The sequence below is a fragment of the Schistocerca serialis genome, chromosome 3 (genome assembly GCF_023864345.2).
Source record: "Schistocerca serialis cubense isolate TAMUIC-IGC-003099 chromosome 3, iqSchSeri2.2, whole genome shotgun sequence".
Taxonomy (NCBI): Eukaryota; Metazoa; Arthropoda; class Insecta; order Orthoptera; family Acrididae; genus Schistocerca; species Schistocerca serialis.
The window spans coordinates 1,007,971,002-1,007,998,589 of NC_064640.1; the positions used below are offsets into that span (position 1 = coordinate 1,007,971,002).

General features: G+C 46.6%; 1 protein-coding gene across 1 annotated transcript in view; it reads left to right on the top strand.

Moving 5' to 3' along the window:
• LOC126471459 (ras-related protein Rab-4B) overlaps window positions 1-27,588 on the top strand; it is a 115,869-nt gene that overhangs the window by 78,145 nt on the left and 10,136 nt on the right. The window contains exon 5 of the mRNA XM_050099651.1: window positions 2,454-2,549. Coding sequence (XP_049955608.1) covers window positions 2,454-2,549 — 96 coding nt within the window. The remainder of the gene's footprint in view (window positions 1-2,453; window positions 2,550-27,588) is intronic.

The following is a 27,588-nucleotide window of genomic DNA, read 5'->3' on the forward strand; positions in this document are numbered from 1 at the left end:
GTCAAAAGCTTTCTCTAAGTCTACAAATGCTAGAAATGTAGGTTTGCCTTTCCTTAATCTTTCTTCTAAGATAAGTCGTAAGGTCAGTATTGCCTCACGTGTTCCAGTGTTTCTACGGAATCCAAACTGATCTTCCCCGAGGTTGGCTTCTACTAGTTTTTCCATTCGTCTGTAGAGAATTCGTGTTAGTATTTTGCAGCTGTGACTTATTAAGCTGATAGTTCGGTAATTTTCACATCTATCAACACCTGCTTGCTTTGGGATTGGAATTATTATATTCTTCTTGAAGTCTGAGGGTATTTCTGTTATAATTGGTCGAAAAATTGGCCTGCCCAAGACTGAAGTTCATAGGCTCCCTTGCTGATCTGAATATGGTGCTAAGAACTGAGAGTCCAACCACAGCATTCACTTCAATTAGTGTCTTTGTATGCTATACTTTCCTTTAGTTCAATAGCAGAACACATTTTCGCCAACTTTTCATTGGTATGAATTACAGTCGTCTCAGTCATGTTGTTGGTAAAGAAAAGGTGCCATACTTACCTGGCATTGGTTTTTTTTCCCACAGCGAGGGCAGGGCCTCGTCTATTGGATAGCCGTACTTTTATGATGTTGGATGCTGCTGTTCATGTCCTAGAATGTACAGGAACTGATGACCATGTGAAACATTTATTTCTGCCATAGTAAGAAACTGGAAGACAACTCTCATCTTGATTGTCATGGTCTGAACACATAGGTGAGCTGGAAACATCAGTAGGCAGCTGTGGAGTGATAAGTCTGCTTCCGCTAGAACTTGTGTCAGGCTGTCATTGTTCTCCGATTTCTTCGCGGAATGGTGTATTTTCTACTTCAAGGATTCTCAAATAGTTTCATCACCATGATCATCATCATTGGGAGAGTCATCATTATCTGTTTCATTATGAGGATCTAGGATAGTAAGGTCCTCATTCGGAATGTATGACTCATCTTAATCTACTTCCGCGTCAGATTCTTCAAAGTAATCTTGAGAGAATGCAAAGGCTACAATTTTTTTCAACCAATTTGAAACATATTTCAGACCGTCCATTGTAAAACTGTATGGAAAACAGGAAAAATGTATGTTAATGAATTTTAATAGAGATATTTCTATTGCTGTAACAAGTTTCCATAGTAAATTGGATTACGTGTGTGAATAACGGAATACTTAAATTTAAAACTTAAAATGGGAGTTGTTACAGTTTTTTGTCTCGCTATGAATACAAAAATATTAACCGTAGTTAGAAGCAAAACTTCCAATCATCATCATCATTTAAGACTGATTATGCCTTTCAGCGTTCAGTCTGGAGCACAGCCCCCCTTATAAAATTCATCCATGATCCCCTATTCAGTGCTAACATTGGTGCCTCTTCTGATGTTAGACCTATTACTTCAAAATCATTCTTAACCAAACCCAGGTACCTTCTCCTTGGTCTGCCCCAACTCCTCCTACCCTCTACTGCTGAACCCATGAGTCTCTTCCAATCAAATTGATGAAATGTTGCAACAAAGACAACAAAACTCTTGGAAGAGGGGAACACTGGTCAAAAAGACCAACAAATACATGACACCTTTGGGAACACGCAGTCAGAGAGACTGGCAAAAACTTGTCACTTTTAGGAACACCCGATCTGTCAGACTGGGAAGAGAATGCACATTTTCGGAACACGGTCTCACAGACCAACAATAACAAAAAATCTACTTACTGGAAAACAATGAATGTGCCAACAATGAGCTGTTGACCAGCCGCCGTTCGGGACCCAACTGAGGATTACTCAGCTTCTTCATTGTTGACGTCAACTATGGCAGTATCTCAGACTGATGTTCCGTTCAGATGAAGTTAACAAAACAACACTGGTGTGGATGTACCTTAACTCCATTTAAACACAGTTTAACATAATTATCAATCAAAAATGAAACATATGAGGACATTCACTCATAAGTTATTTTAAGAACTAATTAACATAACTATATCAAACTATTTCCTACCTTTGCTACTAATATCGAGAATAAATGACACTATGTAACACCCTTCTGCATGTGTATGTCAACTAATATACCCTGGTAAGTGGAATATTTAAATTTTAGGAATATGCACATGGCATGGAAACCAATCAGCACTGTTAATGTGTGTCAGTTAATTTACCCATGTGAGTGGGAGATTTAAAGTATAGGAACTTGTATGATGTCCATGGTTTTCAAACAATTTTGTCCAAATATTGCTGCCCCCTAAAAAAACCTGCAGCCTGGGCAATTGCCCAGTTTGCCAACCCCCACCCCCGTTTCAGTACAACTGTGATTCTAGTTGTTAATGAAGTTCAATAGTTTTCAGTAGTTATCATGCCAGTGATAATGTTTTATTATTATTATTACTTGTTAAAGCAAAAAGTCAGAAATTTTCTGCTTTGCAAATAAAATAAAATGGCTTTGAAATGTTTCAGAGCTGATGTTTCTTGAAACAAGTGCCAGAACAGGAGAAAATGTTGAAGAAGCATTTCTTAAATGCTCAAAATCCATATTGGCAAAAATTGAGACTGGTATGTATTCATATAATGTTGTCATATCATTTTAAATTGTCTATATGGATCACCTGAATTATATTGTATTCCCTCATACATAAAAGCACATGATAAAAAAAATTCAACCAAATTAGCATGGGAACCACATTTTTAATGTTACTTGTTTGCTTCAGATGGTAGAGGTTATCAGTGATAGGGATCAGAATTTGTATGTTTCCAGAAGTAAAACTAGTGGGTTGTGAGGTTGGTGAGGTTAGTAAGTTTCAAGATTTATTAACAGTGACAGGCTTCCATTTCATTATAAGTGTATATGTGTTAATAAAGTTTGCAGTACCGCTATTGTATGACACAGAACTACTTCTCTACAAAGAAATTAAACAAATGTGTCACGACCGAATCCTGCAGATGTGAACAGGTATTCACAAAAGCCTGTTACATGGAATCTTCTTATTGCAGACATGAATGGGTATTTACAAAAGCCTGTTACATGGAATCATCTTTTTCTATTCAAAATAAGAAATGTGCCATTATTCCACTAACTGCTTATTCATCTTAACTACTGACAGATTAAGAGTGCACCATAAACTTTTAGAAACCAATGTTTGAAGAAGATTGGAACATACAGAATGAATGGCCCAAGTGAATCCAAACTTGAGAGATGGATGGAACTATGCACCAATAATAAGTAATTTAGATTGCAGAGAGATGACATTTATAAATGTGGGCCCCAACTGTTCTCTCTCTTTTGTGGCCAGAAAGACCATTGCTATACCAGGCTTAGTCTGCAAAGAACTGCTAAACAAAGTGAAAGAATGAAAGCAAGGTTCAGTATGGTCCATTGAAATCAAAAGGCACAGTATGTGCATTTGACCCTGAAATTTGACCAAAACATAGGATGATGGTTTGCTTTTTTATATGCCTGTAATGAACCATCCACTGAAATATTGTAACTACCATAGATGTGTCTTTGTTGGCGGTGCGACATCATCTTCTGTAGATTAGACTGGAGGCATTCTTCCCAGGGCATGAGATTCCATTGTTCAGAAACTACAGATGCTTCATTTGGTGAATGAACATCTTTTATGTCATGCTTAAGTGGCAAAATGTGTTTTGGACAAGCCCTGCTTTAACCTGTGGTAGTGACGACAGTCTGTTGCTATAATGGTGACTGCAGTCTTGTAGCCTGCATTGTTGAGTGGCATAGCAGATGAAAACAAAGTGTTATTGCTTGGTGTTGAGATTGGATACAACATATGATTTTGAGTCTTACATATTGAGAGCAATCTGTATAATAACCACAGCAATATGCAGGTTTTATAATTCAAAATAGTGTGCCCCCTTCAGCAAATTCCATATGCATTTCTGCAGGGCGATGTCCTTCCACATGTAGCAGGTAATTTGCAGGCACACCTCGTGCACCATTGCTGTTATGGCGTGCATATTCACTTGTTATACCAACCAACAAACATGGGTGGGATATGGTTTATTGGTAACATGTTCATCACAGTCCCCCAGCAGCCACTGTTGATGGTTTGAGGGCTCGCATACAAACCATATGCAAGTGTCTTAAGATTGTCAATGTCTTCTATATTTGGTGTGACCTCTAGAGGCTCTGTGATTACTTCACACCACACTGGGCCCTCAACATTGGAGATCATATATCGTTGTGTAATTCTAATAATTTGTGCACTGTCATGCACCTAATTTGTGCCATGAATTGGTGTCATAATTTCCACAAAAATTAGTGCATTTTAATATAATAATCAATTTTTGTGAGCCTACCAATGTGTACCACTTTTGCACATGCTAAATGTAAGTTGTCTGAACTTACTATTGGGAAAGATTGGTGCCTGTAACTTACCATTGACTGTTTATTTCTTATATCACAGTGTGTGTTTTAAGCAGAAACAGGGGACTAGGCCAGTGTTTACATTGATAAGAAAGAGGGAAGATCTACAACAAGTCAAAGAATGTACTGTGCCAGACCTCTAATGCAGATGTTAGCTTACTTCTTTACCTGTACAGTTCAAGTCACATGCATATTGTAAATTATTAAAAAAGTTGTGTGACATACATGAGAGGTTTCTAATAAGTCTTTGGCAATTCCCATTTAATTTTCTTTCAGAAGATTTTTTTTCATTTTTTTTTTTTTCAATTTACATGGGTTTAACATGTTTCATACTCATCAAGTGCTACCAATTTTATTTCCAGTTTTATTTATTTTCTTCCTTTGTTGTTGGTTGCGATAGCTGCTGATCTTTCTGTTTGTATTCTTCATTGTCTGAACATATGTAATGATTTAAGCTCTTAAAGTTGTTGAATGTTTTAGCAAATACAAAATTCAAAAAGATGGAGTGTTCTAACATGTACGAGGGTGTGGTTTGAAAAGTTCTCGGAATCACCACGAGAGGTCAGCGCTAGCGCGACTAGTTGTTCTCGTGATATTCATTGGACTGTTGCCTGTAAACACATGCCACATCAGTGCTCTTGGAAGAGAGCGGTGGCGGTGATGTGGCTCTGTTGTTATTCCCATGTAGCGATTTGCGAAGATGGCAAAAATTGAGATTTGAGCAGTGATTAAGTACTTCATAAAGAAAGGTATGATAGCAAGGAACATTCATGCTGATTTCCATAATACACTGGGGGACTCTGCTCCTTCATATGCAACTGTTGCCAAGTGGACAAGTGAATTTAAATTTGGTCGGGAGAGCTTAGATGATGATCCACACATGGTCAGCCCAGATGTCTCTACTCCAGAAATAATTGCAAATGATGAACAAAATGGTGATGGAGGATCGCCAATTGAAAGTGCATGAAATTGCTCATGCTTGCTAGTTGTCATCTGAAAGGGTATATCACATTTTAACTGAAGAATTAGAAATGAAAAAATTATCTGCCGCAACTCTTGACGCTGGATCAAAAAATGCATGCGATCGCCAGGCAAAATTACACAAACTAAGGAATGAAGTGTTGCCACCCTCACCTTATTCACCTAATATGGCTCCGTCAGACTTCCATCTCTTCCCAAACCTGAAAATTTTTCTTAGTGGTGAAGATTTACTTCAGACAAAGAATTGATAGCTGGAGTTGACAACTATTTTGCAGGCCTGGAGGAAACTCGTTTTTCAGATGGGGTCAAGACACTGGAACATCGTTGGACCAAGTGCATTAATCTACTAGGAGACTACATTGAAAAACGAAAAAAAGTTTCAGTGATGTAAGTACTTTTTTTCTATTTTGTTGCGAGAACTTTTCAAACCTCCCTCGTACCTGCGTACCATGCAGGGATTACACTGTTGGCGCCTGAGGTGAAAGCTCCCCCATATATGCCAGGGAGTATGTACCTATTGTGGGGGCACAGGGTCTCCAAGCAATGGATTACTGGCCAGCTAGCCGTTACTAAGGCTGAGTAGCACCCATGGGGGGAGGCCCCGTTTGGAGGGGGTGGGACCATTGCATATGAAATGCAAATGAAGCAGATGAAGTTATCTCCCACTGGTGGCTATACTGCCCCAACAGTCTCTGTGAAAGGAAAGTCCTCTTTTAATGCAGAGATGTCCGGTTCTAAAAAGTTACCTTCCCTGCCTATACCATGGGAGGAATGTAGGGTTCAGCGGCAAGCAGAGAAATAACCCCCCCCCCCCAATATTTGGTCTGATGAGTATTTGCTCTTGGCCACATAGACCTTAGCCAGCCGGAGTGGCCGAGTGGTTCTAGGCACTTCAGTCTGAAACCGCGCAACCACTACGGTCGCAGGTTCGAATCCTGCCTTGGGCACGGATGTGTGTGATGTCCTTAGGTTAGTTAGGTTTAAGTAGTTCTACGTTCTAGGGGATTGATGACCTCAGATGTTAAGTCCCATAGTGCTCAGAGCCATTTGAACCACATAGCGCTTATTCTTTATGGGGAACATAGAAGACAAGTTTGGGGAAGTGGCAGCTATCTCTAAAAGGAAAAGTGAGCCAATTTTGATAAAAACAGCATCCCCTTCCCAGTTGGGCACTGCTCGTCTATAATAAGCTAGGGACATATTGGTGTCTGTCACTCCCCATAATAGTCTAAATATGGTTCAGGGCCTCATTTCCCACTGACACCTGCTTCAACAATCTGATGATGAGCTATGTGCCAACTTGGAGTGACGGGGTGTGCAGTTTGTCCACTGTGTTCACAGAGGACCAAGGGTTAATAGGGTTCCTACTGTTGCCTTCATCCTGGCCTTCGAAGGTGATTCATTGCCTGAAAAGGTCAAGCTGATGATATACTGATGCGATATGGAACTGTATGTTCCCAAGCTCCCTTGTCCCCCCCCCCCCCCTCCTGAACCAGTCCCCACCACCACCTCCATGTGATGCTTCAAGTGCTTGAAATTTGTGCATGTCTTTGCATTGCAATGCTAGCCCCATCTGTAGAGGTTGTGTATGACCATTGCATGTGAATGCTCCTTGTGCCCCTCCCTCCATCTGTGTCAGCTATGGAAAGCACCATTCTCCCTGCTTACCAGATTGCACTGTTTTACATATAGAGAAGAAAATTCAAGAATATTAGACTCTGGACAAACTAAATTATCAAGACACCTGGAGGAAGTATGAGCAGTTGCACCCAGCGTGTATAACAGTCGCATATGTTACAGCTATGTCGCTGTTGCCGCCTTTGGCAATGGTACTCCTGCCTGTTACAACTTCTATAGTGGCCGCCTCAGAGTCGGTCAACCATGCCTGCCCACCTGATGGTTGGGAGCTCACCTCTTGCTGGTTCATTCACACCAACTTTGGGGTCGATGGCTTTCCACCCACCAGGGACATTAGTACCCTCCTTCCAGCCAGACACAAACCACCTTCCTCTGGCTTGTTCTCTAACCATGAAGGGGTCCCTGAGGACACTTACTTTCAAGGTTTTTACCAGTCTGCAACTAGACAGTAGTCAGTGGCTGAAGGAGCCACAGGCTGCTGGTCACAGCACTTTGTGGTCTTCATCTTTACGTGAAATAGATTCAGAGAAGCCCTTGCAATCAACGAAATCCTCTAAGTAGAGGAAAGACAAGAAAAAGCTCTCCAACAAGAAGGACATTTTCGTGGCCCTCATGCCACCAGATCCCGCCTGATTCCCCTTGCGGGTCCGGGGTAAGAATAGGCCCAAGGTGTTCCTGCCTGTCATAAGAGGCGACTAAGAGGAGTTTCAACCATTTTGGCCTTCAATGTGATGGTCCCCATTGGTGTTTGACCTCCATTTTTCAAAATTCTACAGAAGTACGAGCCTTTTGGGAAAGGACACCTTACGTGGTGTATCACCGGCCCTCAGTGCACTAAGACCTAGGCACTCACCATCGTAACGTCGTCATAACTGCACCCACTGTTCGTCAGTTTGGGCCTAAACACCTGATGGGTTGCACAAGTTACGCCCATAGTGCGTCGCCATCTGCACCTACGATCATGATGGACTTTCCATGGCACCCAAAATCCAGCACGGTAGCCAGCCCGTTGTGGTGGGGTCGTCATGTACCCTCTAGGTTGTAGCCCCCTGACAACACAGGGATTGTACTGCCAATACCTGAGCTGCACCGTCCCCACGTCAGCCAAGGAGTAGATGCCCATCTACCTGGGGCATCAGGACTCCCCAGGGTGAAATACTTCCCCCGCTATTTAATCTGTTCTCGAACCAATGGCGGGGGGGGGGGGGGGGGGGGGGGGGACATTCGCCACCTCCAAGCCCATGTTCTGTGTACAGCATATCGAGGATATCTTCGGAGAAATCGAGGCTCTTAGTAAAATGCATTCGGGGTCCATTCTCATAAAGACCACCTCCACTCCACAGTAGGTGGCGCTCCAGGCACGTGACAGACTAGGGGACATCCCAGTGTCCATTGTCCCACATCTGGCGCTCAATAGGACGCAGGGGATTATTTTCCATCAAGACCTCCTGCTGCAATCTGATGAGGAGCTCAGGGCCTACCTGGAGCACCATGGCGTGCGTTTCATCCAGCGAGTCCAGCGCAGCGCCAAAGATCGTTGCGTCGACACTGGGGCCTTTATCCTCGCCTTCTAGGGGGATGTTCTCCCGGAGAAGGTAAAGGTGATGTGCTACCGGTGCGACATGCGACCTTACGTCCCTCCTCCTATGCAATGATTTCGATGTTTGCACTTCGGGCACATGTCGTCATTGTGTGAAGCTGAGCCCCTTTGTGGCGATTGTGGACGTCCTCTTCGTGAGGGACATACATGCACCCCACCACCTCGGTGCGTCAATTGTCCTGGCCTCCCCTCGCCTAGATCTTTCGACTGCCCCGCATATCAGAAGGAGAAGAAGATACAAGAATTGAAAACCTTGGACCGTCCGTCTTATTCAGAGGCTAGGAAGAAATATGACTGCCTCCATCCCGTGATGTTGACAACGTCATTTGCTTCGGTCGTGTCCACTCCTTCCGCAGTATCCTCACTTCTATTCTGTCCCCCCTCCACCTCCTCACCCCATCCGGGGTCTATGCCTCCACCTCCCAAATCCCTCCCTTCCAAATCATCCTCCCTCGCAGCCCCTGCCCCCTCTGCCCCAGGGGCCACCCTTCCTCCTCCTCCTCCTCCTCCTCCTCCTCCTCCTCCTCCGCCGCCGCCGCCTGAGAAGCGATCCCCTTCTCAGGCATCCATCGGGGTAACGTTATGGACCCTGGCTTCCGAGGTCCGGCATTCAAAAAAGGACCCCGAGTGTGAGGACTTTCTTCGGGTCCAGCCCCCACAGTCCACCATCCCTGTGACTCATCGGTCTTTCAAGAAGGCCTCAAAGAAGAAGTATTTATCCCCCTCTCCACCCCGGCGCGTTTCATCTGATGCTCCATCTGACAGTCGCTGCTCCCGGCTGTCCTCAGTTTTGCCGGGATGCTCTGCTGCCAGGAGCTCAGCTGGCCTGTCGTCGGCAGACGATGCTGCCCCTCCTGCGCAACCCAGGAATGTGGCCGCAGCTAGCGACGACTCGATGGAACAGGATCCGCCTCCCGACGGTTGTAGCGATGTTTCCTCGAAACCTGGCCCTCCACGGCCGTCGAGGTGACCAGCTCTTCATTTATTTTGTTCCCCCTTTCTCTGATTCGCGATGGCTCTGTTACATTGGAACATAAGAGGTATTCGATCTAATCGGGATGAGTTACAACTGCTCCTCCGCCTGCACTGTCCGCTCGTCATAGGTCTCCAGGAAACGAAGTTACGTCCAACTGACCGTATTGCTTTTACCCACTATACCTCCGAGCGATCTGACCTAACCCCTGTGGACGGTATTCCAGCTCATGATGGGGTCATGTTGCTCGTTCGGGACGATGTCTGTTACCTTCCCATCCCATTGACCACCCCACTCCAAACAATAGCTGTCCGTATTACTCTTTCTTCCTTTACTTTTTCTGTTTGTACTGTCTACACTCCATCGTCATCCGCAGTTAGTTGGGCTGACATGATGCACCTGATTGCTCGGCTTCCTCCGCCGTTTTTATTGTTTGGCGACTTCAATGCCCATCATCCCCTTTGGGGTTCTCCTGCATCCTGTCAGAGACGCTCCCTCTTGGTGGATGTTTTCAACCATCTCAATCTTGTCTGCCTCAATACTGGCGCCCCGACTTTCCTCTCGGACTCTACTCATACCTACTCCCACTTGGACCTCTCGATCTGTTCTACCACTCTTGCCCATCGTTTCAAGTGGTATGTCCTTTCTGACACCTATTCAAGTGACCATTTCCCCTGTGTCGTTCGTCTCCTGCACCACATCCCATCCCCACGTCCCTCAAGCTGGAACATACCGAAAGCTGACTGGCGACCTTTCCGGACCAGGATTTTCTCAGCTGTGACAGTCAGGTCGACTTCCTCACGGCTGTTATCATCAATGCTGCCGAACGTTCCATTCCTCTACTACCTCTTCTTCACATCGGGTTTCAGTCCCCTGGTGGAATGAGGCTTGCAGAGATGCGAGACGCTATCCGTGCTTGACGACGTGCTTTACGCACCTTTCGCCACCATCCTACGCTGGCGAATTGCATTGATTACGAACGACTCCGAGCGCAATGTCATCGAGTCATCAGAGACACCAAAAAAGCTTGTTGGGCCTCTTTCACAAGCTCGTTTAACAGTTTCACTCCCTCTTCTGTCGTCTGTGGTGGCCTGCACTGGCTGTCGGGCATTAAGGCCCACTCCTCGATACCTGGCCTGACTTCATGTAATGGGGTACTTGTGGACCCTATGGATGTATCCAATGCCTTGGGCCGCTTTTTCGCGGAGGTTTCAAGCTCCGCCCATTACCACCCTGCCTTCCTTCCCAGAAAAGAGGCAGAAGAGGCTCGGCGACCTTCCTTCCACTCGCTGAATCTGGAAGATTATAATGCCCCCTTTACCATGCACTGTCCCGGTCCTCTGCTCCGGGGCCAGATACCATTCACGTTTAGATGCTGACACACCTTTCTCCAGCAGGCAAATGCTTTCTTCTTGGTACCTATAATCGCGTCTGGACTGAAGGTAGGGTCCCCATGTGTTGGCGTGAGGCCGTCGTTGTTCCCATACCCAAACCCGGGAAGGATAGACACTTTCCTTCTAGTTACCGCCCCATTTTTCTTACAGGCTGTGTCTGTAAGGTGATGGAGTGCATGGTTAACACTCGGTTGGTTTGGATTCTTGAATCTCAACGGCTACTTACCAATGTTCAATGCGGCTTTCGTCAACGCCGCTCCGCTGTTGACCACCTTGTGACCTTGTCGACGTTCATCATGAACAACTTTTTGCGAAAGCGCCAAATGGTAGCTGTGTTCTTCGATTTGGAGAAGACTTACGATACCTGTTGGAGAGGAGGTATCCTCCGCACTATGCACAGGTGGGGCGTACGTGGTTGCCTGCCCCTTTTTATTGATTCATTTTTAACAGATCGAATGTTTAGGGTATGTGTGGGTTTCGTATTGTCCGACGCCTTCCTCCAGGAGAATGGAGTGCCTCAGGGCTCCATTTTGAGCGTAGCCCTTTTTGCCATAGTGATCAATCCAATTATGGATTGCATTCCACCTAACATCTCAGGCTCTCTTTTCGTCGATGACTTCGCGATCTACTGCAGTGCCCAGAGAACATTCCTCCTGGAGCGCTTCCTTCAGCGTTGTCTTTGACAGCCTATACGCATGAAGTGTGGCTATTGGCTTCCAGTTCTCTGAAGAGAAGACGGTTTGCATCAACTTTTGGCGATATAAAGCATTCCTTCCACCATCCTTACATCTCGGTCCTGTTGTTCTCCCATTCGTGGAGACAATGAAGTTTCTAGGGCTCACACTGGACAGGAAACTTTGTTGGTCTCCGCGTGTCTCTTATTTGGCTGCCTGTTGTACACATTCCCTTAATGTCCTCCGTGTTCTTAGTGGTTCATCTTGGGGAGCGGATCGCACTGTCCTGCTTCACTTATATCGGTCCATAGTCCGATCAAAGCTGGATTATGGGAGCCTCATCTACTTGTCTGCTTGGCCATCCCTCTTACGCCGTCTCAACTCCATCCATCATCGGGGGTTACGTCTTGCGACCGGAGCATTCTACGCTAGTCCCGTCGAGATTCTTTATGCTGAAGCTGCCGAATTACCATTGACGTACCAGCACGACGTACTGCTTTGTCGGTATGCCTGCCGGCTGTTGTCAATGCCCGACCACCCCTCTTATCAGTCCTCCTTCGACGATTTTCTCGACCGTCAGTATGGGTTGTATGTGTCTGCCCTGCTGCCCCCTGAAGTCCACTTTCGTCGCCTGCTTCGACAGTTGGATTTTGCCCTCCCTACCACCTTCAGAGAGTGTGAGAGCCCGACACCACCTTGGCTCCAGGCTCCGGTTCACATTCATCTTGACCTCAGCTCGCTCCCGAAGGAGGGTACTCCGGATGCAATGTATTGCTCACGGTTTGTCGAACTTCGTGCGCGACTCGCCAAAACTGACAATGGTGTCGGCTGTGCCTTTGTCGTCGGGGACGTCACCTTTAAATACCGGCTCCTCGACCAGTGTTCCAGCTTTACGGCCGAGCTTTTTGCTCTCTCTCTCAGGCCGTTCAGTATGTCCGCCGCCACCACCATTCTCCGTATGTATTCTGCTCTAATACACTCAGTGCTTTGGGGGGGGGTTTGCCTTACATGTGCATAGTGTCCATCATGCCTTGAGATCTATAGCCCACTCTCTCATTGTTGCACTGCAGTCCAGCTCATTCTCCATCTCTTGGGCAAACATGCCTTCCTGGGTGTATTTTCCACCATGCACTATGCAGTGTCGCTTTTTGCACCGACGATGACCATGGACTTCTTTGTACCTGATATCCGGCATGGTAGCCAGTACATTGTGGTGTAACTGCCATGTACCCTGTTGATTGTAGCCCCCTGACAATACAGGGATCACTCTGCTGATGCCTACGCCTTTAACTCCCCACATATGCCAAGGAGTAGATGCCTGTCACCCTGGGGCATCAGGACTCCCAGCAGTGGCCATCCTGCCAGTTGGCCTTGTGACATCAGAGCAGATGATGCACAATGAAGCGTATCACATAGTCACTTGCTGGTGATCAAACACCAGCAGTCTCTGAGCGTTCAAAGTCTCAGTACAATGCAAGAAAGTACTACCCTTAATCATTCCCCTCCCTAGCCACACCATGGGAGGAACGCCAGACTAAGGATGGCAGCAAACTTTATTCACCCCGGAACCTCATATGTAGGAGAACAGATGGGGACTCCTTTGTTTCGATGAAGCCACAGTTTTTTTGTAGAGCATTTAGAGGATGAGTTTGAGGACTTGGAGGGCTTGTCCAAAATGCGATCTGAGTCAGTCTTGATAAAAACAGCATCCTGTGCCCAGTCACAGACTTTACTCACTTGTAACAAGTTGGGGATGTTTCTGTTACCAACACACCATAGGAGAGCTTAAATATGGTCCAAGGTATTATCTTCCATAGGACCTTCGTTTTCAGTCTGACGATGAGCTGCGCGCCTGTTTAGAACGGCGAGGTGTTCATTTGGTGCGGCGCATCAATCGGGGTCCGAGGGATAATCAGGTGGCCACCAGTGCCTTCATCTTGGCCTTCGAGAGTGACACCTTACCCAAGAAGATCAAGGTGATGGTCTACCTCTGTGATTTCAACCCATATATCCCTCCCCCGACGCGGTGCTTTAAGTGCTGGAAGTTCGGCCATGTGTCTTCCCGCTGTACATCCAGCATCACATGTCGAGATTGTGGACATCCATCACATCCCAATAATCCATGTGCCCCGCCTCCCATCTCTGTCAAATGCAGAGAGCATCATTCACCTTGCTCGCCAGACTGCAGGATTTTACAGGAAGTGAGGAAAAGCATGAAATACGACACTCTAGACCGTTTGACCTACACTGAGGCTAAGAGAAAATATGAGCGCCTATATCCTGTGGCTCTGACCACCTCATACACCCTCAGTGTTGCATTTACTCGACCCAGTGCACTACTGTGGCATTCGCCTAGCAACGGGAGCTTTTAGGACAAGTCCGGTGACCAGCATTCTGGTGGAGGCCGGAGTCCCTCCATTGCAAGTTAGGCGTGTGGAATTGCTCTCCAATTACGTTGCACTCATTTGTAGTTCTCGTGCTCATTCGAATTACCGTCTCCTTTTCCCACCCACAGTGGTTCATCTCCCTCACCGACAGTCAATAGTCAGGGCTTACAACTGCAGTTAGTGTGCGATCCCTTCTCTCCAAACTGGAGTCCTTGCATTTACCACCTATACTTCCAGTTCATTCACAAACACCTCCATGGTGCACACCTAGGCCTCGGCTTCGCCTCGACCTTTCACTTGGCCCTAAGGACTCCTTTAACCCTGCAGCTCTCTGCTGTCACTTCCTCTCGATTCTTGAAGTGTTCCGAGACTCTGAAGTGGTTTACACCAATGGCTCAATGGCTGATGGTCATGTAGGCTTTGCCTACATTCACGGTGGGCATATTGAACAGTATTCCTTACCTGATGGCTGCATTGTATTCCGTACAGAGCTTGTGACCATTTCTCGTGCACTTCAGTATCTCCGTTCATGCTCTTGGGAGTCTTTTCTTTTATGTACTGACTCCTCGAGCAACCTGAACACTATCAACCAGTGCTACCCTCGTCATCCTTTGGTAGCACCTATCCAGGAGTCCATCTATGCTCTGGAACAGTCCAGTCATCCAGTGGTGTTCGTCTGGACCCCTGGTCATGTCGGAATCCCAGGAAATGAACTTGCTGACAGACTGGCCAAATGGACTACGCAGAAACCACTTACGGAGATAGGCTTCTTTGAAACTGATGTGCATTCAGTATTACACCGCAAGGTTTGGCAGTTTTGGGAGACAGAATGGCATAACCTCAGTACGCACGAGCTGCATGCCATTAAGGAAACTATGAATGTGTGGAAGACCTCAGGGCATGCCTCTCACAGGGGCTCTGTGGATCTCTGTCAGTTCCGCATTGGCCATATGTGGCTGACGCATGGGTACCTCCTCCATCAAAAGGTCCCACCTTGGTGTCGCTGTGGCTCAAAAATGATGGTCATCCATCTCTTGCTGGACTGCCCACTTTTTGCTGCTCTGCAGCGGACTTTTAACTTTCCCAGCACCCTACCTTCAGTGTTGGGCGACAATGCCTCAACAGCATCTTTAGTTTTACATTTTATTCGTGAGGGTGACTTTTATCATTTGCTCTAAGATTTAGCACATGCCCTTTGTCTCTGTGTGTCCTCCACCCTAGTGCTTTCCGGGTGGAGGTTTTTAATGTGTTGCAGAGTGGCTGGCTTTTCCTTTTTATCCTCATGGTCAGCCAGCCATGGTAACCTGTTTTCTTGTTTTAACCTCTTCTACCTGTTTCTTGTGTCTTTGTGTGTTTCTTGTCCCCTTCTGTCCATTTACGTATATGTTGCCCTTCAGTCATTGTTGTGGTTTTTCCTTTCATTATGTTTTGTGTTAGAAGTCACATTCTCTCGTTCTCACCCTTGTGGCATTGTTTCCTTTGAAACAAGGGCCCGATGACCTCGTAGCTTGTTCCCTTCCCCCCCCTTTTAAACCAACCAACCAATATTCCTGTCCCTGCATCAGCGTTACTCTCCTGGACACCTGCTCAGACAGACTCAACAGTGTTAACTGGGGTGCTTTCGCCTCTGCTGTCCCCCTTGGCTCCCCATGACATGGAGATACCAGTGGGGCAGTCCAGAATACAACTACAGCCATTCTTTTGGCAGCTGATTTAGCAACCACTCCAACGGAAGACAGTCCCTTATGGTGGTCATCAGAAATCAGAAATCACAAAGGCCATTAGAGATCGTAGGCAAGCTCTAAAACGTCATAAGCAGCATCCATCGATGGAGCACCTCTGTGCCCAGGTCTGCCATCTAATAAAACAACAGAAACGAGACTGCTGGGAATAGTACGGTTCAACCATCGGACCAGGTACCTCTCCTTCGCAGGTTTTGCCAAAGGTCAGATGTCTCTTTGTATAGCAGACCCTGCAGGTGTACCTGTTGCCAATGGGCATCACTGTGAAGGTCTGGATGGGGGTTTGTCGGGGACGGCCAGCTCGTCCCACGCATCCCCCGATCGGACTACGGCTGTGGCTGCTCAGGATACTGCCCACATTGAGCCCGACCCCTCACCCATGGTAGAGTGGGAGGGCGTTTCGAGGTGTGGCAGGGGGGGAGAGACATTCCAGAGGGCTGAACGGAAGGCCTCTCCAGTTTGTCTGACAAATCGGTTTCAGGCTCTGTCTCCGGCTGATACTGATGTTCGGCCGGACATGGCTGCTTGTCCTGTTCCAGAGGTTGCCCCTCAGTCTGATAGATCCGGGGTTGTGTGGCGTGGACTGGGCAGTTTTTTAGGTTAGATGGCCTCGGGCAAGTACAGAAAGGGCAACAGCCTCAAAGGGTGCAGGGAAAAGTCAGGACATGCAGGGACCAAGCAGCGGTCGGTATTGTAACTGTAAACTGTCGAAGCTGCATTGGTAAAGTACCGGAACTTCAAGCGCTGATAGAATGCACCGAAGCTGAAATCGTTATAGGTACGGAAAGCTGGCTGAAGCCAGAGATAAATTCTACTGAAATTTTTACAAAGGCAGAGACGGTGTTTAGAAAGGATAGATTGCATGCAACCGGAGGTGGCGTGTTTGTCGCTGTTAGTAGTAGTTTATCCTGTAGTGAAGTATAAGTGGATAGTTCCTGTGAATTATTATGGGTGGAGGTTACACTCAACAACTGAGCTAGGTTAATAATTGGCTCATTTTACCGACCTCCCGACTCAGCAACATTAGTGGCAGAACAACTGAGAGAAAATCTGGAATACATATCACATAAATTTCCTCAGCATGTTATAGTCTTATGTGGAGATTTTAATTTACCAGATATAGACTGGGACACTCAGATGTTTAGGACAGGTGTAGGGACAGAGCATCGAGTGACATTATACTGAGTGCACTATCCGAAAATTACCTTGAGCAATTAAACAGAGAACCAAATCATGGAGATAAGATCGTGGACCTACTGATAACAAACAGACCAGAACTTTTCGACTCTGTAAGCGCAGAACAGGGAATCAATGGTCATAAGGCCGTTGCAGCATCCCTGAATATGGAAGTAAATACGAATATTAAAAAAGGGAGGAAGGTTTATCTGTTTAGCAAGAGTAATAGAAGGCAGATTTCAGACTACCTAACAGATCAAAATAAAAATTTCTGTTCCGACACTGACAATGTTGAGCGTTTATGGAAAAAGTTCAAGGCAATCGTAAAATGCGTTTTAGACAGGTACGTGCCGAGTAAAACTGTGAGGGATGGGAAAAACCCACCGTGGTTCAACAACAAAGTAAGGAAACTACTGCGAAAGCAAAGATAGCTTCACTGCAAAGTTTAAACGCAGCCAAAACCTCTCAGACAAACAGAAGCTAAATGATGTCAAAGTTAGCGTAAGGAGGGCTATGTGTGAAGCATTCAGTGAATTCAAAAGTAAAATTCTATGTACCGACTTGACAGAAAATCCTAGGAAGTTCTGGTCTTACGTTAAATCAGTAAGTGGCTCGAAAAAGCATATCCAGACACTCCGGGATGATGATGGCATTGAAACAGAGGATGACACTCGTAAAGCTGAAATACCAAACACCTTTTTCCAAAGCTGTTTCACAGAGGAAGACTGCACTGCAGTTCCTTCTCTAAATCCTTGCACAAACGAAAAAATGGCTGACATCGAAATAAGTGTCCAAGGAATAGAAAAGCAACTGAAATCACTCAACAGAGGAAGGTCCACTGGACCTGACGGGATACCAATTCGATTCTACATAGAGTACGTGAAAGAACTTGCCCCCCTTCTAACAGCCATGTACCGCAAGTCTCTAGAGGAACGGAAGGTGCCAAATGATTGGAAAAGAGCACAGGCAGTCCCAGTCTTCAAGAAGGGTCGTCGAGCAGATGCGCAAAACTATAAACCTATATCTCTGATGTCGATCTGTTGTAGAATTTTAGAACATGTTCTTCCCGCGAACCATACGCGACTGGAACAGGAAAGGGAGGTAATGACAGTGGCACATACACACCGTTGGGTGGCTTGCGGAGTATAAATGTAGATGTAGATGTATTACATTCAATGGGACTGTCTGCACTGACCCAGATGCTGTCACCAAACATTTTGCTCTGCGTTATGCTCAAGCTTCTGCATCTGAGAATTATTGATCTGCCTTCCGTGTCCTAAAACAGTAGGTGGAGTGAAAGTAGTTATCTTTTACTACACGCCATCTGGAATCCTATAATGCTTCATTCAGCAAGTTGGAATTTGTCATTGTTCTAGCCCACTCCCCTGACATTGCCTCAGGGCCAGACTGCATCCATAACTAAATGTTCAAACACCTATTGGTGGATTGTAAGTATCATATCCTTGCCATTCTTAATCACATCTGGAGCGAGGGTGAGTTCCCATAGCAGTGCCAAGAAAGTATCATGGTCCCAGTACTGGAATTGGGTAAGCACCTTCTAGATTTGGACAGTTATTACCCAATTCATCTCACCGTTGTTCTCTGTATGTGCCTTGAAAGAGTGGTGAGCTAGTAGCTCCTTGAGTCTCTGGGTCTACTGGCTGCGTCGCAGGGTGGTTTTTGCCAAGACTGTTCCACTACTGAACATCTTGTCTCATCATATTTTCCATGTTGAAGTTGATGCCAACCACAGTTCTCGCCATATCCAAGAGAATGGGGTCCCATAGGGCGTTGTACAGTGTGTCCCCCCCTATGTACCAGCCATCAATGGTCTAGCAGCAGCTGTGGGGTCCTTAGTATCACGCTCCTTGTATGCTGAAGACTTTTACCTCTGCTACTGCTCCTCTAGTGGGGATGTCACTGAATGTGAACTGCAAGGCACCATATGAAAGGCACGGGCATGGGGGCTTGTCCATGGCTTTCGGCTTTCAGCTGCCAAGACTCGCATCGTGCACTTCTGTCGATGTTGTGCCTTTCACCCACAACCATAACTGTACTTTAATAACCAAATAAACATAGCCAAAGCCTTGCAGACAAATAAAAATTACGCAAAGCAAAATGTAGTGTGAGGAGGGCTATGCGAGAGGCGTTCAATGAATTCGAAAGTAAAGTTCTATGTACTGACTTGGCAGAAAATCGTAAGAAATTTTGGTCTTATGTCAAAGCGGTAGGTGGATCTAAACAAAATGTCCAGACACTCTGTGACCAAAATGGTACTGAAACAGAGGATGACAGACTAAGGGCTGAAATACTAAATGTCTTTTTCCAAAGCTGTTTCACAGAGGAAGACTGCACTGTAGTTCCTTCTCTAGATTGTCGCACAGATGACAAAATGGTAGATATCGAAATAGACAACAGAGGGATAGAGAAACAATTAAAATCCCTCATAAGAGGAAAGGCCGCTGGACCTGATGGGATACCAGTTCGATTTTACACAGAGTACGCAGAGCAACTTGCCCCCCTTCTTGCAGCGGTGTACCATAGGTCTCTAGAAGAGTGTAGTGTTCCAAAGGATTGGAAAAGGGCACAGGTCATCCCCGTTTTCAAGAAGGGACATCGAACAGATGTGCAGAACTATAGACCTATATCTCTAATGTCGATCAGTTGTAGAATTTTGGAGCACGTATTATGTTCGAGTATAACGACTTTTCTGGAGACTAGAAATCTATTCTGTAGGAATCAGCATGGGTTTCAAAAAAGACGATTGTGTGAAACCCAGCTCGCACTATTCATCCACGAGACTCAGAGGGCCATAGACACGGGTTCCCAGGTAGATGCCGTGTTTCTTGACTTCCGCAAGGCGTTCGATACAGTTCCCCACAGTCGTTTAATGAACAAAGTAAGAGCATATGGACTATCAGACCAATTGTGTGATTGGATTGAAGAGTTCCTAGATAACAGAACGCAGCATGTCATTCTCAATGGAGAGAAGTCTTCCGAAGTAAGAGTGATTTCAGGTGTGCCGCAGGGGAGTGTCGTAGGACCGTTGCTATTCACAATATACATAAATGACCTTGTGGATGACATCGGAAGTTCACTGAGGCTTTTTGCGGATGATGCTGTGGTATATCAAGAGGTTGTAACAATGGAAAATTGTACTGAAATGCAGGAGGATCTGCAGTGAATTGAGCATGGTGCAGGGAATGGCAATTGAATCTCAATGTAGACAAGTGTAATGTGCTGTGAATACATAGAAAGAAAGATCCCTTATCATTTAGCTCCAATATAGCAGGTCAGCAACTGGAAGCAGTTAATTCCATAAATTATCTGGGAGTACGAATTAGGAGTGATTTAAAATGGAATCATCATATAAAGTTGATCATCGGTAAAGCAGATGCCAGACTGAGATTCATTGGAAGAATCCTAAGGAAATGCAATCCGAAAACAAAGAAATTAGGTTACAGTACGCTTGTTTGCCCACTGCTTGAATACTGGTCAGCAGTGTGGGATCCGTACCAGATAGGGTTGATAGAAGAGATAGAGAAGATCCAACGGAGAGCAGCGCACTTCGTTACAGGATCATTTAGTAATCGCGAAAGTGTTACGGAGATGATAGATAAACTCCAGTGGAAGACTCTGCAGGAGAGACGCTCAGTAGCTCGGTACAGGCTTTTGTTGAAGTTTCGAGAACATACCTTCACAGAGGAGTCAAGCAGTATATTGCTCCCTCCTATGTATATATCGCGAAGAGACCATGAGGATAAAATCAGAGAGATTAGAGCCCACACAGAGGCATACCGACAGTCCTTCTTTCCACGAACAATATGAGACTGGAATAGAAGGGAGAACTGATAGAGGTCCTCAAGGTACCCTCCGCTACACACCGTCAGGTGGCTTGTGGAGTATGGATGTATATGTAGATGTAGAGTAGATGTGAAGGAGACTTATTGCTTTTGAGGACTGGTCTTCAATGCTCGGTTGATGTGGATTCCCCAGCTTCACCAACTTAAGCAAAAGTGCTATCTGCACTTTAATACACTTCACTGCCTGGGTAACAGCAGCTGGGGCACAGATCACACTATCCTTCTGCAGCATTACAAAGCCCTGATACAACCCTTTCTTGATTATGGAAGGCTGGCATGTGGTTCGGCACTGACCTCAGCATTGTGGATACTGGATCGATAAACCACTGCAGGGTTGACTCGCAACAAGAGCCTTTTGAACTAGCCCTGTGATCAGCTTACTCATGGAGGCTGGGGTCCCTCCATTGTGGATCAGGTGCCAACAACAGCTAGTCAATTATGCTACTCGTGTCTGTAGCTCCCCTAAGCATCCAAACTAAAGCCATCTCTTTCCAAAGATTGAAATACATCTCACGCAACAGCAGCCCAGATTGGGGCCCCATAAGAGCTTAAATATGGTCCAGGGTATCATATTTGACAGGGACCTTCTTTTACAGTCTGATGATGAGCTGCGCGCCAATTTAGAGTGGCGAGGTGTACATTTTGTCCACCGGGGTCCGAGGGATAATCAGGTTGCCACCGGTGCCTTCATCCTGGCCTTTGAGGGTGATACATTGCCCAAGAAAGTCAGGGTGATTGTGTACTGCTGTGATGTAAAACCCTATACCCCTCCCCCGATGCGGTGCTTTAAGTGCAGGAAGTTCGGCCATATGTCTTCCCGCTGTACTTAGAGCGTCACGTCAAGATTGCGGACCCCCCATCACATCTGTGTCAACTGCGGAGAGCACCAAACGCCTTGATCGCCAGACTGCAGGATTCTCCGGAAAGAAAGGAAAAAGGAAAATCAGGGAGTACAAAACCATGGACTGACTGACCTACACTGATGCTAAGAGAAAATTTGAACGCCTGCATCCTGTGCATATGACATCGTCTGCGCCACCTACTTCGGTAGCAACACCCCCCCCCCCCCCCCCCCCAACCATCAGGGACGTCCGTCCCCACGTCTAAACTGGAGAAGGATAGGCTTTCTTTGGCTTCTCTCACTAGGAAGGGGTCCTTTGGGTCACTCCCTTCCCATGTTTCTGCTAGTGAGGAAACGACACCCGCCAGTGGCTGAAGAGCCCTAAAGCAGCTGGTCGTAGGGCTTCACGCTCGTCTTCAGTCCCGGAGACTGAATCAGTGAAGTCCTCCCAGCCAGGGAAACCCAAGGACAGTGAGGGAAATCCAAAAAGAATACCCAGAAGACCAAGGAAGTTCTGGTAGCACCCACACCAGTGCTACCTACAAGCTCTGTGTCTGAGGATAGAGTGGAGATTTTGGCATCCGCTGAGGGCCTAGATCTCGCCAGTCCCTCAGACACAATGGATATAGACTGCTCAGGCAATAAGTCGGTGGCAGCAGGTGACTGAGGCATAAACTACCTCATTGAATGTTCCATGCCTCCCCAGTCTCTCGATGATGTCAACCTCCAGTGGAATTGCGGCAGTTTTTTTCCACAGCCTGGCTGAGCTATGGCAACTGTTAAGCTTTACACACGCTATCTGCATTGCCCTCCAGGTAACCTGGTTCTCGGCAAAGCAGACCCCTGCCGTCTGTTGGCTATAAGGGATATTACAGGAACCGTACCGACTATAATCGAGTGTCAGGTGGAGTTTGCGTTTATGTCCTAAACTCAGTCTGTAGTGAAACTGTGCCCCTACAAACCATTCTTGAACCTGTGGCTGTCAGAACAAGGACGACGCAGGATATAACAGTCTGCAATGTATATCTTTCCGCAGATGGTGCAATACCCCTGAATGTATTAGCTGCAGTGATCAATCAACTCCCTAAACCTTTCCTACTTTTGGGAGATTTTAATGCCCATAACGCCTTGTGGGGTGACACCGTGCTTACTGGCGGAGGCAGAGATGCCAGAATTTACTGCCTCAATTCGACCTCTGCCTCTTAAATACAGGGGCTGCCACACATTTCAGTGTGGCCCATGATAGTTACTCGGCCATTGATTTATCAGTTTGCAGCTCAGGTCTTCTCCCATCTATCCACTGGAGAGCACATGACGACATGTGTGATAGTGACCACTTCCCTGTCTTCCTGTCTTTGTCCCAGCGTCAGGCCCACGGACGCCTGCCCAGATGGGCTTTAAACAAGGCGGACTCGGAAACTTTCACCTCTGCTGTCACCGTTTAATCTCCCCCACATGGTAACATCAGTGTGATGGTTGAGCAGGTGACTACAACAATTGTTTCTGCAGCAGAAAACACGATCCATCGCTCATTAGGGTGCCCCTGGCGTAAGGCCGTCCCTTGGTGGTCACCGGAAGTCGCTGAAGCAATTACTTATTAAACGACGGAAGCAGGAGCATTAGGAGAGATACATCTCTATCATTGGGTGCCATACGTCACATTCCCAAGTCTTGGCAAAGTTCAAATGTCTTTAGATGTTCCCGGTGTGACCATAAATAGTGTGTTACCTACTGACGCGATCGCAATTGCCGAGTCTTTGCTCAAGCCTCTGCGTCGGAGAATTACCCTCCAGCCTGTCACACTCTCAAATGGTGACTGGAAGGGAACGTTCTCTTATTCACTACACGCCACAGTGAATCCTATAACTCCCCATTTACAGAGTGGGAGCTCTTCAGTGCCCTTGCATAATCCCCGACACAGCTCCTGGGCCTGATCAGATCCACAGCCAGATGATTAAACATCTCTCATCTGACTACAAGTCACATCTCCTTGTCATCTTCAACCGGATCTAGTGTGATGGCATCTTTCCATTGCAATGGCAGGAGAGCATCATCATTCCAGTGCTCAAACCCAGTAAAAACATGCTTGATGTGGATAGCTATCGGCCCATCACCCTCACCAACGTTCTTTGTAAGCTGCTGGAACGTATTGTGTATCGGCGGTTGGGTTGGGCAGGTCCTGGAGTCATGTGGCCAACTGGCTCTATGTCAGGGCAGCTTCCGCCACGGTCGCTCTACCCCCCCAGGGGGTCCACAACTCTTTTGTGGACACGTGCGTAGCGAGCACGGGACCCCGAGCTAATGTGGCCCTCCTTCCTTTCCGGGCTGCATACCTTCCCTTCCCTTTCCGCATCCCTCCCCGTCCCCCATCTTCGCCCCCCCCCCCCTCACCTCTGGCTCTTTCCTTCCCTTTCTCCCCTCTGGGAGTATGGTTTGTGCCTACGTCCGGAGACGGACGCTCGAAACTGTTCCAAATTCCTTGCTTTCTAGACTTGCAAGTCCTCGTCCTTCCTCTGTCCTTCTCTTTTCCTTCCCTCTTCTCCTTGCCCTTTTCTCCGCTGCGGCGTTTGAGACCCCCTCTTCTTTCCTTTCCCTTTCTCTTTTTTCCTCCCTGTGCGTGTCTGAAGGCCGACCCACGCACTTCCATGCGTAGCCGGTGACGGGGTAACGCGTAATTCCCCGCCCCGGGTAGACAGGTAGGACACGTACGTACCCCCTGGTAACGGCCAGGCCCAGGGAGGGGTGATTACCCGAGCTGATACCTTCCGAAAGTGCCGATTGGTCCCTCCGTCCGTTTGTCGGGAGGTGTGACCTGAGGTGTGAACAATCACCTAAGGCGGGTGTGCCCTCAGTGAGGGCCCCCACAAGGGAGGAGCGCGCCATCGGAGACGCCGGTAATCATGGGGGATTCTTCCGCAATGGTTTCCTCACCTTCCACTATGTCTGCTCACAAACGTAAGTTCACTGAGTCTCAGCCACAGACGGTTCTTCCATCGTTGCCACAGTTCCTTGTTGTTTCTCGGTCTGACGAAGGTCACGACTTTTCCACGGTCAACCCTTTCATTATTCAGAAAGGTGTTGACGCAATTGCGGGTCCTGTAAAGTCTTGTTCCAGATTACGGAATGGCACCCTGTTGTTAGAAACACACAGTGCCCTCCAGGCTCAAAAATTGCTGCGTACTTCTCTGCTCCACACCTTCCCTGTCCGGGTGGAACCGCACCGTACCTTAAATTCCTCGCGTGGAGTCGTTTATACACGCTCCCTCGATGGATTGTCTGACGAAGAAATTCAGCACTATAGTCTGTCTGTAAACTGAAGAGCGAGCAGCGCTTTTGGTGGGGGAAGTGGCCTTTCCCGGAAGAACGCTGCCACCGGACTACAGGGGCACCCAAAATCTGTTGCCCGTTACCTTTGTAGCGGTGTAGATCGGCGTGCAGTGATATACGTCGTTTCTGTTCGTGGGATTTTAGTTGCCAGTGTGAGTTAACTTTGTATACTTACTGATATACTTCGATATCCGGAAGTGATGGATAATCGTCTAGTATTGTAAGAAAATGTGCAGAATACGAAGAAAAGGAGGTATTTGCGGAGTAACGAGCGTTCGATCGTCTCTAATGTTAGTACAGCGTATGTTAAAGAGGCGACGCAAAAAGAACTGTTGGCTGATATTACTACTCCCAACCAAATGGCTGCAATTTAGGCAAACGTCAGCCTCGCCCAATAGGACGCATAAAGAAGAAACGCGGAAATAAGCCGCATGGTTTACTGGAGTCGCCACGAAGGAAATTAATAATTTCGTGAGGAAACCCAACGTTATAGACAGTTTCAAAATCACGTAAAACCTTTGATGCTGATGGAACACCAGATCTCTGTCTCGGTCACTATTTACCCGATTCTATGACATATTGCTTAAAACATGTGCGCAATAGCTATTGTAAACACTGCTGAAATTTCCTTCGAAACACATACCCCGATTCTGGACTTCCAAGCAGACAGCTTGACATACGAGGTGCGCTTACATATTAACTTTTATTTTTTGGTAAGAACTTTATTTGTTAGTCTACAGCAATGTTATACTCTTCAAAATATTCCCTATTACATACTACACACTTATGCCAGTTCTTTTTCCAATTCCCGAAACACTTTAGGAACTGTTTCTTCGGGATAGTTTACAGGTCTTCTAACTGCACACTTTTAATCTCATCCATACTTGTAAAACTGCTGCCCTTTAAGACCCACTTTGAAATGTTTATACCACTTGTATGCCCTTGGCTTACTCATAACAAGTTCACCAAAAGCAATATCAACATTTCCAAAAATTTCATACATTTTATTCCATTCCTACAACAAAATTTGATACAGATTCTCTATTCTATTTTTATACAAAACAAATAATCGTTGATGCTACCAAAACACATGTAATCTTTTTGACAACTGACAACAGAGTAAATAGCCAATATGCATAACATTGTACACATACTTTAGAGACATGTTCACGAAGACAGTGACAAAAAAGTAGTGCAAATCGGACTAACACACAAAATTATAAATTTCTGCTTACTTTTTAAACACTCTTCATGTTGCAAGAATTGTTAAGTTTCAATACAGTCCCTCAAAGAAAACTTCTACCTTTCAGTAGAAACACAAAGTAAGAACAAGCCTTAAATTCTACAGATTGATTGAATTATGTGCGGTTCGTTTCACGAATAGCAGTAGAGGAACATATACCATATTCACATGAACAGGCAATCGGTTCTATGTTTGTGGTAGAATCCTGACTTCCGTTCTTATGTTAATATTATTTGCTCTATTGTTGTATTTCGAAAGAAGCTATCGTCTTTTGTATTCCTTATGGTCTTAATGCATTTGTCTAAAAAAAACGCAGCCGAGACGTATCTGTGTACGACGTCGCCACAGATTTAAATCGCGCGCCGCGGCAGGGCCGGTACTACGTTGTGAAACAGCCTGTAGAAGCGCCTTGTGACGTAGCTGGGTTGGCAGAGTGGGGACTCGCTCGCTCGCTCTTCAGTTTACCGACAGACTATACCTGTCTGACCAGGGCGTCACGGCTGTTCATCGGGTTATGAAAAGGGTTGACTCGAACATCATTCCAACCCGCACTGTCTTCTTGACATTTGACAAAGTTCAACTCCCATCAAAAATCAAAGCAGGCTATGAGATAATTTCCGTTCGCCCTTATGTCCCAAACCCTACGCGTTGCTATCGATGTCAGTAGTTCAATCACACCAGCCAGTCCTGTTCCAATCCGGCCAAATGTGTTACGTGTGGCAAGGATGCCCATGAGGGTGCTTGTCCACCTCCATCCCCTCGCTGCATCAACTGTATGGGTGACCACGCTGCTTCGTCTCGAGATTGCCCCGTTTTTAAGGACGAAAAGCTCATCCAGGAAATAAGAGTGAAGGAAAAGGTGTCGACCTTTGCTGCTCGAAAGTTACTCGCCAGTCGACAGCCCACCGTGCCTCAGAAAGGAAAATACAGCACTGTCCTTGCTTCTCCTCGGCCAACAAAGGAGGCGGCCACGCAGACTTGCGACCTCACATTTAGTACCACGGTCGTCAGATCGGCCAGCGCAAAGATCGCCCGTTCAACCTCACCACTTTCGCCTGCCCACTCTATGGCTCACCCTTCGTCGGGTTCTGCTAAATCTCGAGCCCAAAAGTCAGACGCCAAGTCTTCGAAAAAAGAGCATTCTCGTGAAGAGTTTTTACGTACTGCAACTTCACAACCATCGGTTCCTCTTTCATCTAAACATCATACTTCCAAGAAGGCTACGAAGAAACCCAGTTCCTCTCCTTCTCCGCCAAGGCGTGTCCCATCTACAGCACCACCTGGCGGAAATCGCCCTCGGCCATCTTCTGTGTTGCCGAGGCGCACTGCTGGTGGCCGGTCAACTGGCCGATCGTTGGTGGCAGGAGCT